The sequence below is a fragment of the Euphorbia lathyris genome, chromosome 2, assembly GCF_963576675.1.
Source record: "Euphorbia lathyris chromosome 2, ddEupLath1.1, whole genome shotgun sequence".
NCBI lineage: Eukaryota > Viridiplantae > Streptophyta > Magnoliopsida > Malpighiales > Euphorbiaceae > Euphorbia > Euphorbia lathyris.
In genome coordinates this window covers 66,508,006-66,529,142 of record NC_088911.1, presented here as the reverse complement: position 1 = coordinate 66,529,142, position 21,137 = coordinate 66,508,006, and the positions used below count along the sequence as shown (strand labels likewise).

The 21,137-nt window shown below is 35.7% G+C and overlaps 1 protein-coding gene and 1 non-coding gene across 2 annotated transcripts; one reads left to right on the top strand and one right to left on the bottom strand.

Annotated features, from left to right (window-relative positions):
* The first annotated feature begins 373 nt into the window (after positions 1-373).
* On the top strand, positions 374-480 carry LOC136221056 (small nucleolar RNA R71). The gene has a single exon (XR_010684847.1). It is a non-coding gene; the product is annotated as a small nucleolar RNA R71 (small nucleolar RNA).
* A 6,075-nt stretch (positions 481-6,555) lies between these two features.
* Positions 6,556-20,553, bottom strand: LOC136218512 (protein transport protein SEC23 E-like). The gene is made up of 12 exons (XM_066005420.1): positions 19,502-20,553; positions 19,234-19,407; positions 18,114-18,275; positions 16,804-16,946; positions 16,077-16,152; positions 15,799-15,971; positions 15,598-15,679; positions 10,149-10,226; positions 9,605-9,766; positions 9,220-9,483; positions 7,483-7,587; positions 6,556-7,274 (listed from the first exon to the last, which is right to left on the bottom strand). Exons 1-12 carry the CDS (start codon positions 20,267-20,269, stop codon positions 7,128-7,130), a joined length of 2,334 nt encoding a protein of 777 aa, XP_065861492.1. The 5' UTR covers positions 20,270-20,553; the 3' UTR covers positions 6,556-7,127.
* Positions 20,554-21,137: the final 584 nt, after the last annotated feature.

The following is a 21,137-nucleotide window of genomic DNA, read 5'->3' as shown; positions in this document are numbered from 1 at the left end:
ATTTACCTGTTCAATCTCATTCATACCTTCGTAATCCACATCCGTTGGAACTGGATTACCATTGGTATCGCACGGTGCCATAAACCTATCAATTTTGTGCGATAAGGCAGAAAATTGGACTTGTAACATCGCGACTGGATCGAGATTCACTATACCTTTAACTGATGATGTGGTTGAGGATGATGGTTTCACCACTAGTATGTGTCCACGTTCCGCGGGCCACATACTACTGTTGATTGTCATTTCCTCCAAAAGTTCTCTTGTTTGGGCGGATGTCTTTTTCATAAATAACCCTCCCGACATAGCATCTAATGAACCTCTAGTTGTAGGGTTTATTCTGTTATAAAAAGTTTGCATTAAAAGTGCATCGGGTAATTGGTGGTGTGGGCATAAACGTTAAAGTTCCTTAAAACGTTCCCAAACCTCATAAAGAGTTTCATTATCGTTTTGAGAAAAAGATGTTAACTCTTTTATGACTCTTGCTGTTTTTGCTAAAGGAAAATATTTTGATAAAAATGTTTGGGCTAATTGGTCCCAAGTTGCAAATGTTGCGACTGGCATAGAAGTTAACCAAACTTTGGCTTTATCCTTCAAAGTGAAAGGAAAGAGTCGAAGTTTAATTGCTTCGGCAGTCACATCAGTTATTTTGAAAGTGTCACAAATTTTAGGAAATTTGTCAAATGGATGTTAGGGTTTTCGTTAGGTAGTCCATAAAATGTTACATTGTTTTGCAACATATTAAGCAAAGCTGGCTTAATTTCAAATTGGTTTGCGTTTATCTTGGGTCTAACTATACTATTGGTTACACCGGCCACTCCCGGCCTAGCGTAATCCATGACTGTTGGTGGATCTGCCATATTTTCTGGCTCGGAGTTTTGTTTTTCTTTGTCTTTCTTGTTTTTTCTATTATTCCTAATCGTCTTTTCAATTTCTGGATCTAATGGGTTTGGTGGAATGCCCGAACTTCGAGAACTGCGCATGAACTTGAAATTTTTGCACGAACCAAAACTACCTTCAAAACAGAATTGAAAAATAAATATGTAAGTAAATTAAAATAAATAAAATATAAAAATTAAAATAAGTATGTATAAACCTAGATTCGAAATAAAACACGAAAAATCTAAATTTTTATAAAAAAAATTGGCGTTCCACGGCAACGGCGCCAAAAACTTGTTGAGCGATTTCCGCAAGTGCACGGTTTCACTTGTAGTAATAAAAAGATATCGATCCCATAGGGAACGTTTTTTCACAAAAACTTTTTTTGATATAGTTTAAATACGACTTTAGGTTTATTTAATAGAAAATCGTTAATTGAATTTGGTTTTGAGATTGAATTAATAAGAATCAGATTAGAATATATGTAGAATGTTAGAAATCAATTATGTCTTAAGATTAAATTACAAGACAGGAACATTTAGCGTTTAAAATAAGAGAAGAGTTGTAGTCGTTTGCATTAAGCAAAGATACCAACTTTAAACTTTATAAAAATTATAAATGTGTAATAAACGTAAATTCCTTCAATTAAAAGGCTTTGAACCATAGAGAACCCCCCTGGCGTTGAGTAGGTTTCTACCTTGACCAAATTTATACTTATTTCCGATAAGTCGATCCAACGATCATATCGTCCGTAAGAATGAATTTGCCCAAGTGTTCAACAAAGTTTCCTTGTAAAGATTTGAATTTAACTACGTTTTAATGAAAACACCAGAAATTTACTTCGGATCATTTACCAAAGTAACTACATAAGAATATATTGAATTGCATGAACTTTTATTAGATCAAGTGCGAATTGATACAAGTTTACAGAGAACAAAAAGCATGGAAGCATTCAAAACGACATTGGAGTTTCGGGTCGTCAATCCTTTCCTCAAACCTCGTTAGAGTTTGTCAGGCTCCGGGGTCGAATCCGCTACTTGATCTTCTCGCTGAATCTTCGGAATAGAGATGATATTTCTACTACAAAAATGTAAACTAATCTTCGAACAGATCTTAATCTAAATCTAATTTCTACTGTGTTTGTAAGTAATCTAAGAACAATTTGTGTACATCAGATTGCTTTTACAAAAATGAAGTCTAACTCTGAATCGTCTTGACTCAGAATTTCTGCATAAATTCTACATTAATCTTAAAAATCTAACTCTCTACAACTCTGAAATCAACTCTCTATTTATAGATGTTGAAGAGTTGTGTTTAAGGGTCGTGTCCGCTGCGAAGAGACGTTTCTATCCACCCGAACAGACGCGTTTCTTTGATTTAAAACATGTGTAAATTGTGCTGACAAAACTGCTGATCCTACTGAGATTGGGGAATCCCTGCCGAGATTAGGGAGCAGATTTTTGGTCTTTGGAACGCAAGGGAAAACGCTGGAAATCAGCGTGTCGCGACCGAGATTAGGGAATCTCGGTCGCGACACGGGATTTATTTCCCGGTGTTGACTCCGTTCCGTCATCCTCGTTTCGGTGTGTTGAATTTTCTCGTCTTTTGGCTCGTAACTTAGGGTTTTTCCTTCGTTTTTTACCTGATTTCATTCCTATTTGGATTTTACCAAATATTTAGGATATTCGAACGTAAAAGTACTCTAAATAGATATAAACAGCACGATTTCATAGCAAAATTGATGTAAATATTAACGGTATTTTAGGTATATTTTGGGCTTAACAGCATCTTATTGTTTCTCCAAATTTTGTTGAAGAACCTTGTCAACCATTTGATTCCTCTCTCTCCCAAACATCTCCAAATCTCAATAGGGATGTCATCCAGTCCTACTGCTTTCTTCAATCTCATTTTATTTAATGCTGTTTTGACTTCACTCTTTTGAATTCTCCGCATGCAATCACGATTTATCATATCATGCGGGATACTTATATCTCCAACATCTTGTACGCGATCCCCATTAAATAAGTCATCAAAATAGGAGCTCCATCGTTCCTTGATATCCTTATCTCCAACTAGGACTTTTTGGTCCACATCCTTCACACATTTAACTTTTTCGAGATCTCGCATCTTCCTATCTCTCATCCGAGAAATTCTATATATGTCTCTTTCCCCTTCTTTCGTATCCAATCTTGTATAGAGATCCCGATTCACCTTTGCTCTAGCATCTCATATGACCTTCTTTGCTTCCCTTTTAGCCTCTTTGTACTTTTCGTAGTTCTCATCACTCCTGCATTTCCCCAATATTTTATAGGATTCTCGCTTACTCTTTACTGCTTTTCGGACTTCTTCTGTCCACCAAGATGTGTCTTTACCCGGTGGCATGCTACCTTTAGATTCTCCTAGAACTTCCTTCGCTACTTCCCTTATATTATGCTCCAGCTTAGTCCATATTGAATCTATATCTAAATCCATATTACAAGTCCAAATATCTTTTGTGGCCATCTCATCCACAAATTTTTGTTGATTCTCCTCTTGCAGTTTCCACCAGTTAATCTTAGTCTCCACTTGTGGTGTTCGTTTTCTTATACATCTCCTACTTCGAAAATCAAGCACCACTACTCTATGTTGGGTTGTCGTACTCTCACCAAGGATCACCTTACAATCAGTATAACTCTTTCTCCAAGCACTCCTTACTAGGAAGAAGTCAATTTGGCTCGCATTACCGCCACTCCGATAAGTCACTAAGTGGGAGGTTCTTTTCATAAACCATATGTTCATGATACTCAAGTCATAGGCTGATGCCAATTCTAGAATATCATTTCCTGCTTCATTTCTATCTCCAAAACCATACCCTCCATGAACACTCCCAAACCAATCCCGCCTAGAACCCACGTGTCCATTGAGATCACCACCTAGTACCATCTTTTCATCCCTTGGAACCTGTTGCACCACTTCCTCCAAATCCTCCCAAAAAGCTTGTCTTATACAGACATCTAATCCTATTTGTGGCGCATATGCACTTATGACATTCACAACCTCATCCTCTATCACCAGCTTAACACTCATAATTCTATCGCTCTTTTTAGACACCGCTACTACATCAATATACTTCCGATTAATAAGAATGCCTACTCCATTTCTACCCTTATCCTTTCATGAGTACCAAAGCTTATAACCCCAAGGTGCTATCTCTCTAGCCTTGGCTCCAATTCATTTGGTTTCTTGGAGGCACGTGTTCATCCCTAGGTTTACAGATACATGTTGATAAATATGAAATGTTTCTTAGTGGGATTTCGGAGGAGGTGAAGAGAGATATCATGCAGCATATTCCTTTTAAATGGGAAAGCTTCATGTCAGGTATTTAGGTGTTCCTCTACTCTCTACTAAGCTTTAAAAAACTAATTCTAATTGCAATATTTTGATTAAAAGGATTACAGGAAGAATTAATGCTTGTCTTTATTCTTCTAAAGTGAGAAAAGTTCAGGAGTAGCGTGAAAGGATATTTGTTGTCCAAAAGAAGAAATGGGTTTAGATAGGAAGTAAAAAATTAACCATTTGGAACAAAGCGGCTATTGGCAAATATATTTGGAGTATCATTATTTTGAAACAGTCTTTATGGGTTGTGTAGGTAAATAAACAAAAGCTTAAACAGTTGAGTTTCTAGTTTGATTCTAGTTGGAGATGGCTGCACCGATTAAAATTTGAACTTAAAACCTTGATTTGGGTATGGTTTAGTCCTTTTCCTTTTGGTTTGATCCTTAGTTAAAGGGGAAGAGCTTGGATGAGATTCTTACTAAGCGTTGGTTGGTTTCTTCCTTTTCCTTTTTAGTGCTTGGCAAGATAATGTGAGTTGGTTAGGGTGTATCAGGACATTATTCAATTATTTATTGAGATGTCAGAGACCAACGGTGTTTTGGGGCATGAACATGCTCATGCCCCGAAACAGTTTTATTGCTTAAGTTGATGAAATAGAAGCTGAATATTGATAGGACTTGTGGTTTATGTTTGCAATTAAAGGAAAATATTGACCATGTAAAATCAGCTGAAGAGTGGAAAAATATTAAAGAAAATGTGATATTCCCAACAGAATTCAAACTTGACAGAGGACGGTGAGCTGGTTATGTCATAAAGCGATGAGTAAAACTCTAAAAAGTTACGATGTGGCTGCGGTTTATTGGATTTGGCGCGTGAGGCATGAACAGTACTTTACTGATATCCAATTTTGTGTGTCTAATAAAACTGTTAGGCTTATTATTTTTAGTGTCAAAATGCATTTGTTGTTACGGCTTAAGAAACTGAGAGACTGTTGAGTGGTGTAAACAGTCCTAATGGGACCTGTTGTGGGTTTGCTGATGTTTCTAGGTGTTGTATGGTGGTTTGCTATTTTGAGTTAATAAAGTTAATGTTCAGCAAAAAAAAACAAATAATAATAATATTAAGTAAATAAAACTCCCGTAGCGGTGATGAACAGAGAAAGATTTATCGGAACGAAAACATGGACCCCTAAATATATAACAATGCGAGTTATTTTCAGACATAGATACTTTTATTGGAATATAAACTGCACCCTTGAGCTTGTTCATTTTTACCGAATTTTTTCTTAGACCCATCACACAAATTCTTATACCTATCACACACCTGAACTTGTTGGTAAGGGTAATGGTAAATAAAATTCACCCTCTCCTTTATACCGTTGTATCTACATCGTCTTTCTTTTCTCCATCTTCAACATCTTCCAGCAAGTGCACCCGACCTTCAACTAGCTCATTCCAATACTGCTCTCTTAGTGCATAATCAGAAGTGAATCTATAAAGAATATCAGTCCTACTCTTTGATCAAGTTTTTGTCATCGATTTATCCAAAGAAACTGATAGGTTTTCAAATAGGCATCAATTAATTTGGATGTGGGTTTTGATTGTTTTAATAATTGGGAATGTTTGATACAATTAACGGAAACATAGAGGCTTTAACAATACCTTATTTGACGATTGGAAAATTAATGAAGCAGTTAAACAAAATTAGGGATCCAAAGTCCCAACAAATAAGGATTTTGGTTGAATCATTTTCAAAATCAAAAATTATGAAGAACTAGGGGTTCTGGTCGACTTACAGAGAAAATTTATGGATTGTGATTTTAATTTTCATTACTGACTTATTTCTTTTAGTTACTAACTTAATTCGTTGGTTCCCAACATAATACATACAGATATCTGCAAAAGCTGTGTTTGAGGTTCAAGAGAAAGGGGCAAAAACATTCAAATTATTCAATGCTTTTGATATAAACCACAGAACAATTAACCTTTATCAAAATTCAAAACGATAATTCAGGTACTTGACTAAAATCAATATCTCATTATGGTACTGCATCTTTTGACCAAAGCATTGATGATTTCGGAGACAAACCTGCTACAAATGCATATTAAACACTTCTTGCACTTGGTAGCCAAATTACCATGTCTACTCTAGGATCAATTTGATTCAAATCTTCACAATTTGACACCAATCACTGTATGTGCCATTTTGAACTTCTTTGTCAAACCACCACCAAACCAATTTGACTCTTTATTCACTAAAATCAATATCATTTATTAAATACGTCCGACATTAATTAATTAATAATTCACATGACAACAAAAACACAAATCATGCCAGTAAAAATGAATGCATTACTAAAGCCCGGAAAGAAAATTTTGTATAGAAAGAAAAAGTGTACAAATTGAAATAAAATTAAAGAAAAAAGGTTCAAAATGACTTGGTTGTAGCTTTTTCAATACCTAAGGACATAGAACCCAATCTCAAATGTTAATCCAAAATAACAAATACATAATAAAACACAAGTGAGGCTGTAAATACAAAAAAAAAAAAAAAAAAAAAAAAAGATTTAAGAAAAATGATCCGTCAAAATATGTTTGCTTCAACAATTGAAGCGAGCGGGCGTATCCCCTCTTTTAACATACCTTTCTTTACTTCCCCCCATTCAACATTACCTTTTCTACTCGACTGCGTCCCTTATTGGTTCAAGGGAGCAGAATAAATCCCGAGCCCCTCAAAGAATAATTATATGCTCTAATTATTTTTTAGACACTGAGATCTTCATCTCTACTTTTCTTTTTTTCTTTTTTTTAATAGACAACAGCAAGAGAGGATGACAACATAATGGAACCCAGAGAGATTGAAGAGAGGGTACAAAACTCACACTTGAGAGGGGAATTTCCCTACACTAGAAAACACCTACGAACTTAAGTTTACCTTCAAGACTGCACAGCTAGCCTCTGAAGATGCTCAAAGAACACTTGAAGGCTCACGTCATCTGTGAATATCACATCTGAGCCAGCGGCCATTTCATGGGCATTATTGTAGGTAGCCGATGGATTCAACTTTGCCAATAAGAACCTTGCCTGCTCAGGGATCATGTAATCAAATCAAACAAAGGCAGTTTTTTTTATATAAATTATACCACATCTCAAACAAATGTGGCTTAGCTAACTATCATAAACTCTAGCCAGTAAAACTTTAAAATACAATAGAAAATTATTTCCAATCATTAGCTTTGAAGAAGGGTATATATAGATTTTACAGAAACCTTAAGCACCAAATTGAACGGACCTGTGATCCATGTTGATCGCATACCACCAATCTAGGAACAGGGAAACGATCCCGAACAATCATTTGGGCATCATCTTGCGGTGCTTGCAATAGCTGTGCAAATGCCTGTTGCGAAAAAATATAATAAGGAAAGAAGAATGAGAGCTACGCAGAAGAACATTTTCATACCGATGATTAAACTATCAAAAATACCTTAAGAAACCAGTACTAGTAATTCCTGTTAAAACTTTGAGTTAGATGATCAGAATAGATATTCAATTTTTTAAATAATTGTTTAATGATACCAACAACTCAAAGGTCAAACATACATATACGAGTCATAAGAGAAGATTCATTAAGTTTAAAGAGGGAGTTGTGAAAAAAGCACCTAAGTGAAGATGCATGTCATTAGAGGAAGTCACATAATAAATTCAGAATAAATTCAGAAGTTACAACTGACATTACAAAATCCCATGAATTTGTCAACCATAAACTCAAGCTTTTTTTATTTTAAACAAAAGGGTTAAGGTGTAAAAATACCCCTAATGTTTTGGGTCAGGAGCAATTTTACCTCTAACGTCTAAAATGGTGCAATTTTACCCTTAATGTTTGTAGCCAAGAGCAATTTTACCCCTAACGTTGATAAATTGGATCAATTTCAGACATTATTATAAAATACAGTCATTTTTTTCTTTATTTTGCACAAATTGCATATCAATTTGTTCTAAAAAAATGATATAATGTTTTTTGTAATTTAATAATAAAATTGGAGATTAATATTTATAAATTCGGTGAATTTTTTGAATTTTTTTTTTGTCTAATTCGTACAAAAGACAGTATATTTTTAATATTTTTTTCTTATTTTTTTCACATCCCAACATATGTTTGTGATTTGTTACTGATAAAATAACGCATGTGTGAAGTGTAGATGACAAGATTCATGACCGAGAAGACAGTTTGATGAATTATTTCTCAAATTGACCCAATTTATCAACGTTAGGGGTAAAATTGCTCTTTGCTTCCAACATTAGGGATAAAATTGCACCATTTTAAACGTTAGGGGTAAAATTGCTCCTGACCTAAAACGTTAGGGGTATTTTTGCACCTTAACCCTAAACAAAATAAACTAAAAACTGAAACTAATTTCTATATGTAGTTCATGATAAAATTATGCTGAAAGAATGGGAGTAACTATTAAAACACAGCAGCATCCACCACCGATAGAGTTCCAAAAAAAGCAATCACGTCAGATATCCTAGCATCCAGCAGCCCAATTGTCAGCATAGAAAATAAACATAACACATGAGCCATTTAGATGCAGATAAACACAAACAACACAATATCTAATAGCAGGAAAAAGAAAAACCATAACAGAATACATAAACTGAATTCTCTAAATGTCATTGTACTAATTGTTTGTAACACAAAATTCCTGTGCAAGGATCTAGCTAGTTCATAAAAGAATCAGATCTAATAAGTGTGGTTTGCACAAACAAAATTCAGGTATAAAGTCATAACCAAGATCATAAAAACATATTTGACAGAAAAATGAGCGACAAAAGACAATTCTCAATAAAATGCTCCTGTATGCAATCCCTCAAGCGTAGTCCTATTAGAGGAATAAAGACATCCAGAAAGGCCATGGCATGTTCATATGATAAGAAAGGTTGCATTATAGCAGGGGGGAAAAGAACACATGGATCTTCATGTATCCCAGTTAAATTCACAAAACAGTGACTTAAGAGAACCAATACATACCTGGTGCTCAGGTTGATTCTGGTAGCCCATGTTCCGCCATTGAGCTATTGTCATTCCATGGAAAATTACCAGACTAAAATATGAATCCAGCAAGAGAATACGATCAGCTGCAATAGAAGCCACATCCAACAATGCAGGTTGAGGCAGGGAATTGAATGAATACGATATTAGTGATGGTTGAATCATGACAGCAGCATTGGTGATGTTTTCCCTGTTCAACAACATGCGGAAATAAGCTGTCTCATCTGGACTGTTGTTAAAGACCTGCCCCCACCAAAAAAACTGGATTAAATAAAAAAAACACATGCACCAGTATGATTAAAACCAAGGATAAACAAATAAAAAGCCACAAGTGAAGTGATAAGACTGGAAAAACTTCAATCACCTGTACAAACTGTGACCGTCTCAGATTGAACATAAACTGCGGGAACAATGAAAAACAAGGGTTTAAAGTAAAAGATGCTGGATCATCCTTCCGATAATCGCCAAATTTTGAACACAGGCGAATGAGGTTCCGGTCTAACCACCTAGTGGCATCAAATCCTTCCTGCTTGACAAGACCCAACATAAAAAGATGTAGTGAATGCATGAAGTGTATCAATAAATGTTAATGTGTTAAATAAACATATGAGTCATTAACTGCATGACAGAGAATAAGAATAGAAATCTTTCATTTTCTTACAGATAGTAGTCATTCAGCATTGAAGCAACTTCAAAACGAACTAAAAGCAACATATATCAAAGGATAATTATCAGCAGAAACACAAGACATTAAAATACTGATGCCGTTATGAAAAATAGTAAAAAACGAACTTTCCGAGTTTCAAATTTGAAATGACCTTCCACACAAACAAGATATATATCAAACGATGAAGCGTACAGATTCAGAATAACAGCATAAACAACAGAAGATATCCAAAAAGCAGTACCTCTGTCTCCATTTTTAGAGATGTTAATCGTGCCATTACTACAGCAGCAGTTTCTTGGTCAAAACCTTGAACTAATTCCTGCAAGAAGGTAATTTTCTAATCTCAGCATATATTACTGGCTGTTACCAAAAATCCATCAAAATTGAAGCACGCCACCATCATGAATAATATTGCATCATGGATTTTCCAAAAAAGTAGAGAAGAGATACAAGATAGAATATGTTAATCACAAATATGAAGATTCAGGAATTTGACTTTTCTCAAATATTTTGACAACCAAGCATCCAAAAGTTGTTAAAAATCAGAGCATTCATAGAAAAAGTTAAATATGACGCATCTATTTACATGAATAATATGATGAAAAATCAACCAGAACTTCAAAGGCACTTAGGTCCAAAATAACATATAGCAAAAATGAGGATAACTTCTCTCCTAATAAAACACGAGACCTTGACAAATACAAGCAAATAATTCAATAAAAATAGCACAACTTCTTCTAATGCATATGCACTATATTAAACAACTTATTCGCTTTCAATTAGTATATCATTCTTCAAGAAACTAGATAAGGATAACATATCGTGTTCCGCTTGTTATCTACAATAACACACAAATGAATTACACGTCCACATAGGGATATTCTGTGGTCAATTTCCTTTGAAAGCCATATGGAAGAAAGAAGATTGGTGATATGGACATTATATTGTGTCAAGGGGACAAAATAGAGAGGCATTTGAGAGAAATTAAATTGGCAATCTCCAAAAATGGAATAATCATCATGCAGCACAATAGATGCTCACTTCTTCGCTGCAGTTTATAGTGAAACTCAGATTAGTTTTCTCAATCTATGAATTCACGGGTAAATTACACCTATGGTACCCAACCTTTAAGACCTTCATTTTTCACATAAAAATAGTTTTCTCAATCTATGAATTCACAGAGCTATGTTGCACGGACACTTCTCTTTAGTAGTTTTTCAGTGTTTCATGTCCGTGTCTGTTTCGTATCTGTCTGTTTTTGTTTTAAGGTTTACAAATAACGTTTCCGGTGGCCGTTTCAGTGTCTGCAACCGTATCTGTTTCCGTGCAACATAGCTTACGAGTGATTGACTATTGTGGTACATATTACCTACTATCAAAGGTTATATGTGCCACATCAGCTTTTTGACCGATATGCAAGCCCCACTAAATGTAAAGAAAAAAAACAATTTTACCCTTTTAGCTTCCCATTCTCTCTCTCTTTTATGTCTCTCCTTTTTCCCCGTTTTGTGATTCTCTCTCCACCGTCGCACCTCCCCCCTTCAATCCACTCCATCACCACTTTTGATCCTCATATTTTTTCAGATTCCTTACCCACTTCTGCTCATAACCCCGATGTCTCACATTTTTCCTGCTCTGTTGCTCCTTTGTCTCCGTCTCCTACCACTGAGTTTTGGCCAGAAAATTGCTTCATTCTGTCACCGAAAATATGTATTGTCAGCTACCTTGCAAGTTTTTTGTTTTTAAAACTCCTATCAATCTCTGCATGGTTTCCTGCTTGATCACAGGCAAACTTCAAAATCTGCAACCTCCACTAATCCGGACGGCGAGTTGTCAAGATTCTTTTGGTTATTCAGTAATATTTTAATTAATCTCATTTGGGTTAAATCACACCTGAAAGCATTCTGATTTTAGTAATATTAATCTCATTTCAATTGATCTCTCAATAAGCACTTTAATTTTGATTAGCATTCCACGCTCTGGTAAAAAAGCTTCCTGTTATAGGTTCGATTAATCATACCTGAAAGCATCAATATCTCAATTGAATCTAGAAATTGCAGGCCCGACGCTTAAGTTGAAGCATAGAATTGGGGGGTTTAATCGAACTAATTTCAATTGAATCTATTGAATCTAGAAAGATTAATTCTGCGGAGAGGATTGAAATTTCTGCAACTATTCTCATTTAGATATGGTATGAATTGGGGGTTTAATCAAACTAATTTAAATTCGCCCCACCATTTTCTTTCACTGTAAGATCCTCCAACTGCTGATCATGATTTAATGAGTAATGATGTTCTTTTTCTTTTCTTTCTTTCTTCCACCTAAGGTTTTCGTTCTCTTTCTCTCTTTCGACGACAAATCACGTCCTGAGCTTTTGGGTATGGAATATTTCTGCAGATTTTCTCAGAACTTGTAGGGTTTGTTCACAGAAAAAGAAAAAGAAATAAGGGAAAAAGATAGACAGGTTATCCACCTCTAGCCTTACTGAGAAATATAATAAAACTGAAACTTGACAGAAGCCTGAAAATCGCCGCCGAATTATGTCAGTCATCTTTTTTTATCCACCAGTTAAGGATGCATCTAATCAAATAGGGTTTTGAGACTTGAGATTGATTTATTTGATAGAATTATATTAGGGTACTAATTCCAAAATAAAACAGAAAGAAGATTTGAAGAAGAAGATAGGGGGGATGCGTAATGCAGAGAAAGAAGAGAGAGGAACCAAAAGGAAGAAAGAGAGAATAGTAGAGCTATAAAGGGAAAAGGGTATTTTCCTATTTAGTGGGGCCTGCATACTGAGTTTCAAGTGGGTTCAAGGCGGCGTGGCATGGGTAACAGGTAATAGTAGGTCATATGTACCACAATGGTCAGTCATTCCTAAGTTCAGGTATTTTTTAATTGCAAAAATGATCATGTACCAAAGTGTGAAACAGACTAAAGATTGGGTACTGTAGATGTATTTTACCCGTGAATTCACCGCCAGTAAAAGTTCAGTTGTAGAAGAGTGAACAATAGAGCTGCTTCATCTTTCTCAGGGCCCTTCAGTTGGAATACAGAAACATGCTAAAATGGTGTCCAAGCTATAATACAAAAAACTTATCTTCACCCTACATGTGGTTTGGAATTATAAATTATTCTTAGACATGGAACACTTTTTGTTGATAATTGTGTTCCTTTTGAAGTGTTGGATTCTGTATGATGTAAACAATCTCCTTCTTTTACATGGTTCCACCCTAGTGTCTTCAGTGAAGTTGATTAAAAGAGATTGAAACATCATGTGACTGCTGAGGACAGAACAAAAACCTTTAAAATCCAAATTATGCAGCATAAAACCCCAAAGGTTTACCTTTTTCCAACATCCAACAGCCACCCTAGGATTCTCAATAAAACATTTGACATCATCAATTCATCACGAAAACTACACATTACATACAGAAAAACAGAACGGTAATTGAACATTTCAACACAGAATGCATCCAGTCAAACAGAACTATCAAGGTTTACCCTAGTGAACGTCTGAAAAACAGCTACTCCAAATGATTTGGCAACTTAGTCCTGCTCCAATTAAATCCATTAGAACCATTATGAACTTCCAATCACAGTAAATACTAAAATAGCTACTCCAAATGATTTGGCAACAGTCCTGCTCCAATTATGATAGAGATCATCACATTAATTCATCTACCTCGGTTCATTCTAGTAATGGGCCTAAAATGTGGGAAGTATATTCTAGGAGACCTAAGGGGATTATGGGTAATAAAGGGTAAATTGTAGTAAGGTGGTAATTGTTAGTTACTGCCTTGGGGAATGGACAGATGGTTATATTAAGGGGTGTGTGTGTGTGTGTACGGTAGGTAATAGGAATGATTGTAGAATTCTCTTTTTTGGCTCCTAGCGCATAGCCTAGTGAGGGAAGAGGATTTCCAGGAAATCCTTGTTTATGAATGTATTGGCTGTTGAGTCATTTTCTAATTATCAACTATCTGCTATTTTTCCCTTCTATTTCTTTTTATCTTTTTCTTAAGTTGAGGACCTGCCGGATTCACATTGGGAGGCTCTGTTTTTTCTTTTTCAGCCATGGAAATACGAACTCAAGGTCGTTTGGATTTGCATGAGGAGCAAACTAAAGCATTACGGATTGATGCCGATGCCATCAAACAGTCGGTTCAATCTCTAGAGGCAGACAAACTTAAGCAAGAAGATTTTCGTTTGTTTCATTACCTCGTGGGTGAAACAGCAGGGGAAGCAACTGAATTCAGATGACGGTCCAGGCTCTGAAGGTGATAATACCAAAAGTGTTACTCCACCGTTTGGATCTTCTTCTCGTTCTCATAGTCATTCAACAAACAACTATGAGTTTCACGTAGCAGCAAAGAAGGTCAAACTCCCTGAGTTTTATGGTTATGATCAGCCGGGGTGGATTGCAAAGGCAGAGTTGTATTTTGACATTCATGGGACTCCTGAGGAGATGCAAGTTCGTTTGGCCCAACTCAGCATGACAGGGGTGGCTCTCCATTGGTTCACGGTGGTGAAGGAGGTTAATGATCCTCTGACTTGGACTCAGTTCACCAGTGAACTACTCCAGCGATTTAGTGGGTTAGAAATTCATCTACCTTGGTTCATTCTAGTAATGGGCCTAAAATGTGGAAAGTATATTGTAGGAGACCTAAAGATATTATGAGAAATAAAGGGTAAATTGTAGTGAGGTGGCAATAGTTAGTTACTGCCTTGGGGAATGGGCAGATGGTTATATTAAGGGGTGTGTGTGTGTACGGTAGGTATTCTCTGTTTTGGCTCCTAGCGCATAGCCTAGTGAGGGAAGAGGATTTGAAATCCTTGTTTATGAATGTCTTGGCTGTTGAGTCATTTTCTAATTAATCAACTATCTACTATTTTTCCCTTCTATTTCTTTTCATCTTTTTCTTAAGTGGAGGATTCTCAACAAATTAAATCCATTAGAACCATTATGAACTTCCGATCACAGTAAATACTAATTATCAAACTCAAGATTCTCAACTTTTACTCAAGTAAACTATTCTAACGTGGGAAACATCCAAACAAAACCATACCATCCATCACTATAAACTAGATCGCCCATTAGAATCATATTTGTAGAATTAATAATTGTTTCAAGATCCACCCATACCAAACAAGAGTTAGCTAGTACATCCTTGCATACCAATATTTTTCTTCCGTTCTTTGTTTACTCAGTAAAGTCATACTGGCCCAAGTGTGTTATGGATCTCAATTGAACTTAAGATTGACAATCAATTGCTAAACATGCTGATCATTGCTATGCTTGTCATAAAAAAGCTACCTTTACACAGTTTAAGAAAATAGATCATTTCAACTAGCTTTATCCTGGCAACAATTACAATCATCCATCAGATGAGCTACACAACTATACACCAGATTAACCAGGTATGTCAACTATCGGTACAGCTTTGGCCGGAATGCTACTAGCTTTCATGATTTAAGATCCTACAAGATTTCATCCAAACTACTTCTACATTAGTTCTTCAGGTAGCGACATAGCAGCAACTAATATATGAACAAGAGGAAGAAAAGGTAAGAATCGCATGTATAAAATAAATTCAGGCTTTGCACATTCATGATTACAAATAATGGTCTGATTATGGATCCTCACAGCACCATAAAAACATAATATTAACACAGAATAATCAACCAACCTCTGTGCTAACAGCACTATCAATCCACCTTCTAGTAACAGTTGTAACTCTAAGTAATGTATGACCTTCCGGATTCTGATAACTGAAATTAATAAATAAAAATATACATCACAATTCTAATGTAAAATGAATGGAGCCTGCTACTTTAATGGTCATCTCAAAAGGTAAAACAGAAAACATCATGTTCGAATTCCTGATTACCTTGTAAGGAACTGAATGTATAGTTGTGGATTTGCAGTTCCTGGAGGATTTGACCTTTCACTTGATGAAAGATCAAAAAAGACTGTAAGACAAGTACTCTTGTCAAGGCCACACATCTTCCAAGCAGTCGTATTCCCCTCCCCCAAAATTGTATCAGCAGCATTAGGTCCTTTCTACAGAATTTGTTGAATTTAGCATCATAGCCAGCACCAAAAGAATAAAATTAAACTGAACTTCCTTTTTTCAAATATATATAATATGAGAACAAATGATTCAACCTTCTCCATTGATGTGCAAGGTCCAATTATTCCTTGAATTTTAATATCTTTAGAACAGTTAATCTCAAGTGTTCCACTGCCAAAAAGAAAAACGCTAGATAAATAGATAATGTGTATCAAAGAAAAAACACCGAATTGTAAAACATCCATGTGGCTTTCAAATATAGAGAATTATCAAGTACAGTCAACAGTTTAAAGGGAACAAAATAACAAAATTCAGAATTGACAGCTGGGAAATTGAGCGCTGATCCTTGGGATTATAATGAAACAAAAACCAAGGGCCACTGTGATCGCTACATTAGCTTCTACTAATTCAAAATATTGTGTATGTTTTTTAGCAATTAAGCTCATAATTTCCAAAGGAATAAATATTTTCCAGTTTCCAAATAAAATTTTAACTCTCTACATAGCCCTTCTAAGTGAAGAATAATGCACAGATCTTATCATGGAATTCAGAGAAATTTCTGCCCAAATCTCGAAGGATATCCATAAATCCAGCACAGCCAAATCATTAAGGATTAACAGCAGAAACATAAACATACATCGCAGCATGATTAACTATATACCAAAAGCAGCAAACGAAAGAAATGAGTACACTAGTTAAATATTCGTCAGTCCTTTCCACTAGTTAAACTATAAACAACTAGCAACAAAATCATACAACTGCAGAAGGAAACAAATTTATGAAGAAAAAAAAATAAAAGCATGTCCAAAATGAATCACTCACTTGAAACACAAGCCAAGAGACTGTTCTCCATCTTCAAAAATGCGCTTGAATGAGTCCTTAAATACGGAGTGCCCAAAACTTTCTGCTAGAACAACAAGGCCACCAGTCCTTTCCACAGCAACTTTCATTTCTGCAACTCCAACCTATAAATTTGCAACTAGTGTTACTCAGATCATAAGTAATAACTATGAACTTTGCGTTGAAAAACAAGCTCTTAGTTGGTTATTCACAAGTGGAAAAAAAATGCATTTAGGTATGATAAGTATTATAAAGAACATAAACAAGAATTGTTTAACAAGAGTAGATTGAGAATTGAACTAATGGTAACAGAATGACGTCTGATCGTTGTCATTATTTTCTAGAATTAGGGAATAGTTGAAGAAGTATGATCCACCCGCCATCAACATTTTTTTGTTAGAGTACAAAGGACCAACCAATTTGCAATGGAATGTTAAATCTCCACCATTTCAGAATGGACTGATTTTGTCCTTAGAGTAAGGAGGAGGTTAACTTTATAGAATGCAATCTCATACATAAATACACCACTTAAGAACAAGAACAATTCAAAGCATGAGGGTGCATGGCAAAAATCTCTGATCATACAAAAAGATAGTATAGGAAAGACAAAACCCACACCAGAAAAAAAAATAGGGAAAGACCTTGACATGTCTAGAGCAGATTTGACAAATGAAGCAACCTTTTGTTCTTGAGAGTTGCATATTAGAATAGGTCCTTTCAACTTGTACTAAATTCTTTCTAATATATTACTACCATTTCTAGTGGAGTTCCCTAACGGCATCCACCTATAAATTTCTATAATAGTAGCACTTCTGATATGCTATACCTATATTGTGATAAAAAAAACTACTTAGAAATATATTTTACTCTCTATTTATAATGATATCTTGCTTAATGGGCAAAAAGGTAACAGCATTTTTTGTAATATACAACATGCTTTAATGTATTTTATTTATTTTACATGAATGCATATCATTTATAATATATTTCCAGAATTTATATCAATTGTCATTCAATTCGATTTTCAATTCACAAAATAAATTGTATCTCAATTTAACAACTACGGATGGACATATAGAGTGATAGATGAACTAGAAATCATACGAATGAATCTGGGAAAAAATAAAAAAGCAACCTTTTTTATCTTACAATTTGCAGATGAGAAATAAGCTCATAAAATTGTGCATTTTTCTTTCCAAACAGGGCCTACAGCATATTAACAAGCCAAAGAATTGCAGATATCATTATAAAATTTTTAAGACTTGACCCTGATCAAGAGCAGATGCAAACACCTGATCAAGAGCAGATGCAAAAAGATCCAAAACATGACCCTGGCTGACAAGCTGCTTTGAAAGACTTTCATAAAATTTGACAGCTTTCTTAAAATACGGTGCTGCATCCTTGTCAAGATCTTTGTGGGAACGCACTGGCTCAGACAAATCTTTTGAGACAATCTGCAAAAAGGGACAAAAAATGTCAATAATCACAAGCAAAGGAGTTCTCAATTACACATAAATAAGCATCCATTTTCACCATCTCAATCATGGTACCCTGCCTCTAAAAGAAAATAGTATTGCCACTTTTGGCCAGCAATGGACAAGAAAGGAGTTATGTGCCAAACAAAAATTTGTCACAACCCCACATGCCATTCTAACTCTAGGCCTAGATACTTCATAGTGATTACAAGTTGAAAGATATGATATAGCAAATCTTGTACTGAAATATAATTGGACACGCAGGTTTCTCTTGTAAAGTGGAATAAAAATGCAAAGCAACTCCTCAAATATTGAAAGGAAACATTCAGGTTGCTCCATAATCACCCAACCGGCATCTACAAGCACATTTTAAATTAATTTAAGTTTTTTCTTATCAAAGGCACGTTATTATAGAATTAAGAGTAAAAGTCACACTAAAGGACATTGTTTGATCCTAGGTCAACAATTTGGATAAATTTACTTTCAACAGTTGAAACATCAATCTATAAACCGCTGGTATTCTAATGGGAATAGAACCATTGACATATCCCAAGAAGAATTATCAAAATTAGTTACACAAACCAAATAAAACATATCCCCAACTTCCATTTACAAGCACGTTTCAAATAAATTAAAGTTTTTTCTTATCAAAGGCATGTTCTTATAGAATTAAGAGCAAAACTCGCACTGGTATTCTAATGGGAATAGAATCATGACTTATATACAAGAAAAGGCTCCCAAAAAGAATTATCAAAATCAGTTACACAAGCCAAAGAAGGCATCTGCATTATTGTTAGAATACATGTCAGATGGATTTATATTGATAGTTTCACGATACCAGCGAGGATAAAAGAACCAAAATGAACAAAAACAAGATGATGATCCAATCAATTTAACATGTAACTAAAGAAAAAGGAAAAAATGAAAAGAGCATTACCGTGCCTGGCCCTTCTGTGCACGGACCACCAACCAAAGCTATGATCCTGGCTCCAGTCCCAGGCAAACAAGCTCCAAGCAATCCTGCCGCCACACTTAAGGCTACTCCTGTGCACCTTGAAGCCCGACTACCAGGTGCAACTGGCCATTGATCCGTTTGCAACTCATCCAACAGCTAGGGAAAAGAAATATAACAGCAATCTATGTCGATCAATAAAAAGATACAATGGAATCCAAAATTTACAAGTTAAATCAAACGAAGCACGCACAGAATTGAGAGTATATTCGCACTCGGATGCGGGCAATAAGAAGCGGTTTACGTCGCCACTGGGGAACCCATTTTGGATCACTTTCTGTTGGTATCCAGCAGGGGCCCTCCTGCCAGGAGCACCAAGTCCCAATTGCTCCATAATATGGTCTTTAGAAATCTCCTTGGTTCCCCTGAAAACATAAACCTTTGACATATCTGAGAATCCCAATTCATGAACCTGAGCTTGTGTCCCATAAGAAACGAACCCAACAAGCGCGTTATCGGGTAACAACCCAATTGCGCGTTTGAGAGCCGATCGCACAAAGTCAAATTCCTCCTCGATCATGCAGGTATCCAGAACAAACAAGAAAACAGGTGAAGTGGAGGGTGCAGGAGCAGCGTTGACGGGATTATTGGGATTGACATTAGGGTTTGGAAGGGTAAACTGTAAGGTGGTATATTGAGGGTAGAGCTCAGCAGGGAGATTAGTCTCAGAGATCATGGAATAGTGAGTAGGAAAGTGATTCCTCTGGAAACAGAAAGGACAGATCCAGATCTTAGCAGTAAAATCGACGCGAGCGAAGGAATTGAGAGCGGCGGAGCAAGTTTTACATCGGAGAGGAGAGTAAGGAAGCGTAGGAATATCGGGATGATGGCGAATCGGAGAGATCGAGGCAGCGAGTGGGATGACGCACTTGCTAGCTTCAACTTTAGTGCGGGGCCAGACATTCCATGTCATTCGAACTCCATCAATTCCCTCCGGATCTGTGTTGGCCATCTCCGACATGGCTGATTACGGTTGGATTTTTCCAATTAGAATTGAATAAGATGAAGAAAGGGAGGATAGAGTCGAAGAAGGAAGCCTGCAAATTGGAAATTGTTTATGTTGGTTTGGAAGATTGAATGGTGGAGGAAGGGGCGACCCCTGTAGAAAGCGGGGAGAGAGGGGTCACCGCAAAAGGTGAGAGAGAGCAGAGAGAGAAATAAGGTTCGGTGTGGGAGTTTCGATGGATTTTGCCGATTTGTTCTGTTGGGCGTTACAAAACTGGTGCTCAATTATGCCACACTCCGTATACTATGTTAAATTAAGAAGAATTGCTTTATTTGCTAATTTTCATTCTTTCGGGGAAAAAAAAAAAAATTATAGTCGGAATCTTTTGTTTTTTCTAATTTAAAATTATAATTATAAAAGAAATTTTTCGGGATAAATATGATATTTTTAAAATAGAGAAGAAGTTAAGTTTTTTATAAATATAAGGGTTAAAGTGTATTAATTCAATTTTCAACCTTATAAAACTAAAAAAAACCTTGTGATTTAACTTACAATTTGGTACAAAATTCATATAAAAAAAAAAAAAAAAAACTCGATAAATGATATATCGATACTGTTTTATACAGCATTTCTGGCTCAGTTTTAATATTGGTATTTTTAATATTGGTATTTATACAGAATTTCTGGCTCAATTTTAAAGCCTTTATTTTGGCATGAAGCTGGCTTGGAATAAGGGGTGTCGAGTGTTGTGTTTAACCTTGAGCTTGATTCCACTTTTGTGCTCAACTTTATAATTGGTTATGTGGACTTGAATCATCCTTTCTCTTTACTTATCTCTAACTGTTAGAGAATGTGAGATTATGAGTGGAATGTGAGGTTTGTG